Source organism: Haliaeetus leucocephalus, unplaced genomic scaffold, assembly GCF_000737465.1.
Source record: "Haliaeetus leucocephalus isolate CR32 unplaced genomic scaffold, Haliaeetus_leucocephalus-4.0 Scaffold668, whole genome shotgun sequence".
NCBI classification, from domain to species: Eukaryota; Metazoa; Chordata; class Aves; order Accipitriformes; family Accipitridae; genus Haliaeetus; species Haliaeetus leucocephalus.
This window is the reverse complement of record NW_010973104.1, coordinates 5736078-5746441: the sequence shown is the minus strand read 5'-3', so window position 1 is coordinate 5746441 and position 10364 is coordinate 5736078. Positions and strand designations below refer to the sequence as shown.

Here is a 10364-nt window from a genome sequence, read left to right as displayed (position 1 = left end):
CCGCGCGGCACCTGACTGGTCGCTTCGAAAGGCGAGCGGTGGTTGGCGTGGTGCGTGACGGGCGGGGGCTGCTGCTGCAGTAGTGTGAGGTGGGCGCGGAGGGTCGCGGCTGCTCCGCTCGGCTACGCGGTTCTTTTCGTGTCCCCGTCCGCTCTCTGAGGACCGCTGGACACCCATCGGACCGGATAGGACAGGTAGTAACAGCCCTGGTTGTGCGCCAGCGCTCTATCCCTCTCCGGAAGGTCGCGCTGAGGCCTCGGTCAGTGAGGGAAACTTCTGAGGGCTTGGGGAAAAATGGTTGTAGAAAGCGTTTTAACTCGCTGTCGTTGCTGTCCGCCGAAATCTGTGGTAGTGCCGCGCTTAGGACTGATGCCAGCGTTCTGCTAGTCGTGCCTAGATGCAGCTTTGTGCACCTTAGTAAGGAGCTAATCTCCTGAGCCTGCCTGTGCCTTGGTCTTAACTTCTTTAACGTTTCAGCTTTTCAGGTGGCTTCATCATGGATGAAACTGTTGCTGAGTATATCCGAAGAACTGTACTAAAAATCCCACGAGATGAAATCAAGACAATGCTACAGAAATGGGGCTTGCTTTCTGAGACGCAGCTGCAAACCATAAACTTCCGTCAGATAAAGGAGAACATTTCTCAAGATGTTGTTCAACTCTGTGAGGTAATCATTGAAGCACCATCCAAAAAAAACCCCCATTCTTATGAAGAAATGGATTTTTCTTGGCCATACCACAGCATCAAATGGCAGTTTGTAGTCTGGAAAATGTAAAGCTGAGGTGGTAATACCGTCAATTTTGTCTGATTGATAGGAGAGCAGGACTGACCATTACTGAGTATGGCAGTATGTGTTTTGAGCTTATAAGTTGCACAAGGTAAATAAAAGCTCAGTGTGTTGAACCTTTAAGAAACAGGTGTATTTCTAAACTGTAAAATAAAGGCATTGATTGCAATGCTTACTCATTACATAGTACCAATCTAAATCTATTTAGTATGGGTATTGATAGCACTAGTATAGATCTTTTAGACTCGTCAGACTTTTTTGAAAAATTTCCTTGGCCAGAACTACTTCTGTTCTGCTTAATATAAGCAAAAAAGTTTTCTGATCTCCTACTTGCATAATCTAATTTTGGTGTATCAGGAATCTTTATATGTACCAGGAGTCTTTATATATAGTATCATAACCCAGATAGATACAGTTATTACTGATATCTCTTAAATTCTATAGCTTTTTTTTATCATTCCCTTTGAATTTCATACTCAAAGATTCATTACAATGGGTGTAGATCAAACCACGGGCAAGAAACTGTTAAGTTATTCTTGTAAGGTAGCAAATGTCATATTTTAAAATAACATTAGCTTCTGAAACATTCTTATCTGTAACAGGTAGTGTCATGAAGGTTCTTAAAAATCTTTTCGTGCCATAAAGGTTAAATGAGGAACCAAGCATATTAAAATACCTGACAATGAAATACTGATCAGTGTTACATAATGTCATGAATGCCTGTTAATTTTACTTTCTAAGTGCTTGTACATCATATGATAAGGACAAGGTTCTCATTGCTGCCTCTGCAGAAACACTTAAACCTTGCTGAAATATCTTTTGTTATTGATTTCTCAAAACTTTATTGTGTGCACATTGGGACCAGGTGTGGTGTTGCTGAGGAGAGTGTACATGCTGTGGGCTTAAGTGCAATGTCATTTAAACTACCAATACTGAGATTTTTCACTTACTAAATAGTGTGATAGAGCATTCTGGACCTGTGGTTCACCACGCACTGTTATTCTTCTTTCCAGGAAAATTCTGCAGACATAAAGCAAGCAGCTGTCCTAGACATAATTTGTAAGTAAAAAATGAATAAAAATAACATCTTCATATTTTTTTCTGAGTAACTTGATAACGCCTCTAGTTACATACCAATTGCCCTAGTGAGGTACAGATGCACTTGGTGTAAACAGATTACGTTTTAGATGATTAATCTTACTGGATGTGACCTTTTTAAAAAAAAAAAAAGCTCAAAATTGACAAAAGTATGTTTGCTTCTTCTGAGGTCTGAATAGATGTAAACTGTGGTAAGCCACATCCAGCATGCAGTTATAAGCGTAGAGAGATATGTTTGTCTTTGGTATGCACCGAACCCTAAGATCGGTAATATCGCTCTCCAATAGCAAGTGACATAGGCAAAATTAACAGCAAATACTCCAGGTGGAACTCTAACTCCAATATTAATTCACAAATTAATTATATAATAGTTTAAATCTCAAGGTTTCTTTTAACAGCCTACACTTCTTAGTTTGAGTTTAGACTGAGTTTTGGTCGTTTTAGGTAAAATCCTTTTTTAAATATTGAACCTCAGAGATACCCTTCCTTAGTTGCTTAACTGAATTTAAAAAGATTTTCCTATCTCTTCTAATAAAAAACTATTTTGCTTTTAGGTTTAGTATAAGTGGTAGCTTAAGAATGCTGAATAACTTACATTGCGTTATCAGAAGTAATCTTTTTGAAATCACCTGGTCATAAAAGTATTGTAAAATTATTTGTTCCTTTAATTACCATTTGATAATACACTATGTTATTGAGCAATTCCTATTTTTCTTAGACAACCACGTCTACCCAAACAAGAGAGTGTGGAGTGTTTACCAGATGAAGAAAACAGGTAAAATGCCTTTCCTTGCCGTAATCTCGCAGTTCTCAGCAGTTTACTGCAGTGCTGCCTCATATCATATGTTTTAAATACCAATATAGTCTAGTATGGGTTTTTCAATAGAGATATCTTTAATGTTTTTAGAATACTTTTTATTAACTTCTCAAGCAATTTTTAGAAATTGGTAACTACTAATTAAGTATTAACCTTTATATAGCAATAATGAGGCTCAAATTTAATATACAGCTTTTTGTATAAGGCTATGCAGCTTCAGCTTTTTCTGCTTAATTTTGTTTCAGCAAAACTGTAAAAACATCTCTGAACTAGTTCTTGTAAACACAATTCTTGTTTCTTTTTTTTTCTTGTGTAACAGGGGAAGAAACGGAATTTTTTGACTTAACAGATTTCAAAAAAAAATTTAAAAGAAGGCTTCGGTCAGCCTTGAAAAATGTAAGAAGAAATCCATTCTAAATTTGTTAGCTCTGGTGACAATAGATTGTTTTCATAACTTTAGGAAGGTATTTTGTTTTCTTACAGTCTGCATCAAAAATTAAATGGAATTATTCATTTGGGAATGGTAAGAACTGCATGTGAAATAGGAAAAATGTGTTGCATACCTGTTCTAGCAACTTTACAATTATGCTGGAGTGAAATAAACTGTAAGTCTGCCTTAAAATATGACCGACTTCAAGAAAGGCAGTATGTTTATGTTTTCTATGAAATCTTTGCCCTGTTTGAGTGTACATGTTGCCTGGGTAAGTTGATATTGCTTTGTCCTGTTACCCAATAACAATAACGAAGCAACAAAAATTTGAATCAAACGGAGTATAAAGGGGAATCTGAAGTAGCCAGTAAGCAGGACAAGGAGGTTCAGCTACTATGACTTAGATTAGTAGCGAAATTGTATCCATGTCCTTTTAGTTCTGGTTTTGAAATGATATTTTGTGATGGCTGTGAGAACTTGGCCCTGGTATTTCATTACATTATAATGACTGAAAGACCACTGTCAATAGCAAGAAGCGGTTTCTAGACTACAGAAATGAGCATAGTAAGAAAAAATGGAAGGGAAATACTATCATCTCACTTTTTTACTAAGCAATTTGCAGAAGCCTTTTCTTGCTTTAGCTCATCAGCTTCATTTAAGCAAGGTAATAGAAAATGCCTGTTACCTGTGTCACTTCTTGATGCACAAAGGATTCCCACTGACAACAGTAGAGGGCAACAAATACAAATTAGACTAACAGATAATTAGCTGCAGTTCATATAACTCTATGAAAAGAGTTTTGCAATGTATTTTTTTTAAATTCCACAAAAACTTTGAGAAGTGATGTTGGTCCAGCAATTTAAAGAGTTTATGACCTAGTTGGACTAAAAGCTTGGCTGTGTGTGCCTCAGTCAAAGGGAGGGTTTTGGTTTTTTAAAGGAAGTTTTCCCACTCTTAAGTCACCGAGAATGAGTCAAGGTAAAAAGAAGTAATTGAGGAGGAAATCTACAAGAACAGGAAAGGGAATCTTCTTCAAATTTCTGATTGTGTGTTCTGGAGCAGTGATAAATATTATATTTGGGTCTAAAATCACAAGTTGATCAAAAGTTTAGTTTCTCAAAAACTGGACATACTGGAAATATTGCCACTAGCCCTCCATCTAAACAGACACCTTTTTGTTGTGTTGTTATTTTCCCAAAAGAGAAATCAAGGCTTTTGTAATAAGCTATTTTTATTTTTACCCTTCAGAAGAAAATGTACGTCAGCAGGAACAAAAGTCATATTAGAGTTTAAAAGGGGATTCTTTCTCTTTTTTTGTTTGTTTGTTTTCTTGTTTTGTTTTGGTTTTCAGTTTGTGAGGTTATCGTTTTTCTGTGGAAATTTGATTTAAATACAGTGGTGAACTCACTGGTGGGATTTGTTTCTTATTCAAGCAGTGGCATACTAAATTACGTTTGGGTCTTGTGAACACAGGGTGAAGAGATAACAAAATTGTTATGGACACCTGAATGTGCTGGTAAATCAAAGCTTTTCTTTTTCTGTTAGGTCACCATCAACTTTAGAGAATATGAGGATAATGCAATCTGGATTAGAATTGCCTGGGGAACACCGTATACAAAACCAAACCAGTACAAACCAAGTTATGTTGTATACCATTCACAGACTCCCTATGTCTTCATTTCTGCCTCAGTGCTTAAGAGCAACTTGCCTCTGCTGTGTCAGGTACAGAATAAAACTGTGTAGACCCTGGCTTCACCACAGTCACGTAGAGCTATAATTGTATTAGCTTTTAAGAGGCTGGGTAAAGATTTGTCACTTTACATAATTTACGTAATAGTCATTTTTTCCCTTTAATTCGTGGTAAAAATGGGGCAAAAAACAATCTCTTTGACCTTTGGAATGGTGCATTGTGAATAAATTCAGTTTATTGGGATTTTTGCTGACCTTGAATTGTTCTAATTTCTTAACCAAGTGTTAGGCAATATTCAGTTAAATTGTCTCATAGAAGTTGAAGAGTATTATGTCAACACGGTTAACTTTAAGAACTAAATGTATGAGCTCATCAGGGAATGCTATTAATTAGTTTTAAAAGACATTTTCTGTCAACTTGTGGTGATCAGCATTGGTAGTCTTTATTTTTTGTATCTGTTTAGCAGACTTCCATACTAGTAATTTAATTTTTAATCTGTTTTATTTATTTATTTTTTAAGTTGATAAGGCTATAGGCTTATCTGGTTAATCCTGTGAATGCTTTTAAATATTAACCTAAGCTTAATAACAGTCTATTCAGCATTTTTTCAGACTTGACAATCCTCCTAGTTAAAGGGCAGTTGCTTACCTTGAAACAAAAACATTGCAATGTCTAGAAATGCTATATTTTTTCCATATTATAAACACAGTGATGATTAAGACTGATGTTAAAACAATTTCAATTTTTATTTAAAGGCCCTGGTTCTTGCTTCTAATTACCATGACATCCGTGAAATGGAGCTTCGAAGTCATTCTTTAAACTCCCTTAAAGATATTGTGTTTAAGAGATATAGCCAGGTGAGCCACTTTACAAGTACAGCCTAAGATAAGTCTTGCTTTTTGTTTCAGGCCTAGTTCTCACCCCCTAGCAGGGGGGGAAATTTACCTCTTCCAAGAGACCATCAAGTTAAAATAATATTGAACTACTGAGGTGGACAGCCTTTCATTAAGGTAACATTACAATGGGGATGTAATTACTTGGTATCCCACCTGCTCTTTATTATTGTTATTCCTGATGGTTAAACTCAGTCTAAAAATTGTATCACCAATTCAGTCCTAGGACTTCTTAGCATCATTTCACTAGGCTTCCTAGAGCAATGATTTGAAGGCTATTAGAACGGGCACTTACTCTGCTCATTCATGTAATGCTTTTAAGTAGGGAAATGTTCACAAATATCATAGGACAGACATTCTTTTCTCAAAATAAAGCTGGGCTTTCTGACTTCCAGTAATTGTCAAAAATTAGAAGAATACTCACTTTCAGAATGAGAAGTAAAAAGAAACTGGAAAGTTCTTTTCAGCTACAGGCTCTAAAAGTGGAAGTGGACTAAAATTTTTTTTTTTTTCCCCTCCGATTTAGAACTTCCAAACTCATTATCCAAGACCTCTACAAGAAAGGAATGTAGCACCCGAAAGTGGTACGTATATTTCAAATTAAATGGCAGCTTGAATGTCATTACTGCTGGCTTATGAAATCATATTCATTCTAGGAAATGTACGTATGTTACATCCACATTATATTATCCATACCTGGTGGGGTGCTATAATATGGGCTATCACTAGGACAGGTAAATATTTCCCCATGACTGTCACTAGACACAGTTATGAAACCAAAAACACTCAATGCCCATTATCTCCTTTCATATTAGCTTGCGTTTTTCTCTTGGTAAGAACTGAAAATATAAATGATGGAGACAATTAGCTTATGGGGGAAAAAAAAAAAATATCGTGATGAATTCTTTAAAATTGTTATTTTCAGATTTTCACTGGAGTAATTACCTGATCAGAAAAACAGTATTGTATCAGCTGACAAAGTTGTCTTTCTGGATTTTTTCCTCTTCTTTTCCGTACTCTTTTCGCGTGCAGCAGATTTAAGGATAATTCAAGAAAACAAAACTGAGAAAGAAAGAATAGAGAGAGTGAATCGGGAAGTTTTTGGTGATGGTCCCCAACCAAAACTCGAATTTGCACAATATAAGGTAGTAAAAGCAACACATTTTCTTTTTTTTATAATTTTAATATAGGGGTAGCTACATTAAATTGCAAGTCAAGAAAAAGCTAGTATTTCTTCAAACTTTAGGGAGCACATATTTTAAAATAAATTAGTTAAAAGTATCTTTAAGAAATGGATTTGCATTGAGATTTGGTCAGACTACTAGATCATGTTTCAGTCTTTCAGCCTTGTGAACTAAGCATTTTGACTTATTTTTGTAATAAAGGTAGACTTACACCAGCAGTGTGGTGAAGCATGGGAAATGAGGGTTATTTGAAATCCATACAAAGCTCATGCTACATATAACACCATAGTTTAACTTCTTGGATGATGCACGGATTTTGACTGATGAACAGATATATTGGAAATTCTAGGAGATAATTAATGTTTTGCAATATTACTGAACAAGCTGCCTCTTTCAGCAGAAAACTGTTTACCACGTGGTGGCACCCTCTGATTTTATTAAAATATTCCTCCAGCTGGAATCATGTTAACATTAGAAATAATAGACAAATAAGATACAGCCTTACTACATATTACATTTTTAATGTAATGTTTAAATAATAACATACAAATAAAATATATTCATTGCTTATACTCCCTGGTTAAATTTTGTGTTAACAGCTTGAGACGATGTTTAAAAGTGATCCTCAAATGGATGTTTTGGATAAAAAAGAACCATTCAGATGTCTGGTCAAGTTTTCTAGTCCACATCTTTTGGAATCGCTGAAATCTTTGGCACCAGCAGGTAAGTGTTCCAACTCTACAAAATGGAGGAGAAATCCACAGTTAAATGTTTTGGTCATCTTACATTATGCTTCTATCTTGCATAAGGGAGAACCTTCACAGTTTGTTTAGATATAGATAGAAATTTAGTAGAATAAAAATCTTATCACTATAAAAACTTATGTCTAAATACATAGCAATTTGTTCTTAGAATTACTGGCTTGTACATAGATACTCAAGCTGTGTTTTTACCTTTCATAACTGTTATAAAGCTAAATACTGGTTGAGTTAAGCTATAATTGTATCTCTCTCTCTCTCCCTCTCCAGGTATGGCTGATGCACCAATTTCACCACTACTTACATGTATACCACAAAAAGCTAGGAATTATTTTAAAATTAGAGAGAGAAAACATTTCTTTCCGGGAAGCTTTGTAAGCCCTTAATTTAAAACTGATTCATAGAGAAATATACAACTCGTTTACTACTGGTATTAATTTAAATCATAATAAACTTCAAAACAGATTTTTAAAAAATAACTTATTCTTTCATAATCCCCTAAAGTATTTTTTCCAAATTATGGCAGCTTTGCATTTTTTTTTCCACATTTGTCTTTAACAGAAGAGTTAACTCTTCCCTGAAGTGATAAAAAACCATTAGTTGCAAAGTTTAAACAGATATTGTGGTTATTTTAAATTTAAATGTGATGGCAGCTCTTAACTGTATTTTTCATAGTATTTGTGAAGTTAAAGATAGCTAAAGCTTAATACAACACAATACAATAAGACAGCTGTAGCTATTCAGTTTGCTATCATAGCTGTAGATGGCCAAGATATTCTAGGTGGCCTTCTTATTTTGGCTCCAGTTCAGCAGCATAACAGAACATGTGCCCCATTTTGAACATGTCAATAGTCCCACTCAAATAAGTGGAACTACCTGTCTGGAGGTCAGGCATGTTTTTATCTTAGTAGATGAAGATTATATTCAAAGACCATTACAGTGTACGGGGAAGAAGGGCCTCTTGAAATATAGATGTCCATAAGAAGTTTCCATGGAGCTTTAATGGATATTAATTCAGATCCAGAGTTTTCACTCGCCAAGGGCAACAGCCAATAACAAATACTTAAAAAAAAAAAAATCTGTTTATTGGTATTAATGTCTTGCAAAATTTTACCTTGGAGGAATACAATGAAATAGGCAATAATTTTCCTTTAAGGAAGTCCATGGTTTAGAATATTTTAATTAAGATTTGATCCTTCTGCAACCCTTGCACATTTCTACTTTTTTGTGCTTGGGGACATAAAGATTGCAGAATCAAGATGGCAACATTCATTAATGCAAACAACAGCTTTGCACTGGGGTTCTGTAGAGTTCGTAAATTGTAATTAGTAATGATATAGATGTTTTTATGTAACTTGCTGCATCATTTTTAATTTGAGATGGATTTGATCTGAAGATTCAGTTATACTGTACGAGTGTTTCTTTTTTAATTCTGTTACCTGGTAACTTTGCGTGTGTGGAATTTCCGATTTGCTTTAGGTATGTCAGCGTGCAGAGACAGTCTTCATAAATTCCTGGCACAGTGTAAATATTTTGAGAGGTTGTATGGGAGGTTTTTTGTTTTTCACACTGTAAATAAATGTGTAAATTAAGTCTTCTCATAGAAGTTTGTTTGGCCTGACTTAGAAACGTGTCTTAACATCTACTGATTTGTTTTGTTTTGTTTTTCAGCATCTCTGTATAACTTGCACATAAAAAGAAGTTAGTTTAGGACTATCTGCTAGCGATATGTTTTTAGGACTTCCATCTGTGTAATTTAAATGTTAGTTTGACAAATACTTAACATAGTGTTAGGATTCTGAAACCATGCCAGGTTTCACGTGATAGACAGTGCGAGTTAGCTTGTGACGTCTCCCACTTGTACCCTCGCAGAGCCTTCTAGGAGTCAGGCCCATTATGACTCCAGTATGCGTTTCACTCTGTGCACCTTTTTCTTCCTAATGCTCTCTACCAAATAACTTAATGCCTGAGATGATGATAACTTCCCATAAAGTTCCAAAACACTAAAACACGGCGAGTACCTGGCCTACTGCCTGTTTCTACCTCTTGTTTCTGGGAAAGGTGGTCTCTGTCCCCTTTTTAACAACCGAAAAGTTGGTCGCTCTGATTTTCAAGTACGCATTTCATCTCTAACTTCACGTAACCAAGGCTATTATGGGAACTACACACCACTTCTGGGCACCTTACAAGCAGGAGCAGGCATGCAGACCAGAGGAAGGATAGGGGCTGTACAATGAACGCGGGGTCTCCGCGCATCCTGGGAGCTACACAGTTGTGTTACTCTTCCCCAGTTGAGGGTGGGCTCCCTACTGGTAACGTACATCTTTTCCTTTAACTGACCAAGCCGTAGGGGAAAAAAGTCCTGTGTATCGTGCCATTGGTTCTTTAAAACGTGATTCTACATCAGTAAATAAAGGCAAAAACACCCGGCGTGGCAGGTGACGGGTGAAGGCAGGCACAACCACTTTCTCACAGGCTCTAGCTCCGTGTACTCGCTAATGCAGACACCGTTATTATCTTGTTTTTTTCCTCCCTCTTTTCTCTTTTTTTCCCCCCGTTTCCTGGCTCGGCCCCACCCCCACCCCGCTGGTGGGGGGGCGGGGCCGCGCCACGCGCCTGCTGAATATTCAACAGGGGCGCTGACTGTTGGCGGCCGCCCCCGGAAGTGGAGGGCCGAGCAGCTGACAGCAACATGGCGGCGGCGGCG

General features: G+C 36.6%; 1 protein-coding gene across 1 annotated transcript; it reads left to right on the top strand.

Moving 5' to 3' along the window:
• Positions 1-75: 75 nt before the first annotated feature.
• CENPN (centromere protein N) lies at positions 76-8081 on the top strand. The gene is made up of 11 exons (XM_010579677.1): positions 76-194; positions 478-667; positions 1801-1846; positions 2604-2660; positions 3022-3098; positions 4678-4854; positions 5578-5679; positions 6242-6299; positions 6748-6860; positions 7499-7622; positions 7928-8081. The coding sequence occupies exons 2-11, from the start codon at positions 497-499 to the stop codon at positions 8041-8043; spliced, it is 1041 nt and encodes a 346-aa protein (XP_010577979.1). The 5' UTR covers positions 76-194; positions 478-496; the 3' UTR covers positions 8044-8081.
• The last annotated feature ends 2283 nt before the right edge of the window (positions 8082-10364 follow it).

What these genes read in the sequence shown, in the direction of transcription:
- CENPN (XM_010579677.1), top strand. Translation starts at nt 497, where the DNA reads ATGGATGAAACTGTTGCTGAGTATATCCGAAGAACTGTACTAAAAATC. An exon ending in ACTTGCCTCTGCTGTGTCAG is followed by an intron (nt 4,855 to 5,577) that starts GTACAGAATAAA and finishes TTTTATTTAAAG; the next exon opens with GCCCTGGTTCTTGCTTCTAA. An exon ending in TGTTTAAGAGATATAGCCAG is followed by an intron (nt 5,680 to 6,241) that starts GTGAGCCACTTT and finishes CCTCCGATTTAG; the next exon opens with AACTTCCAAACTCATTATCC.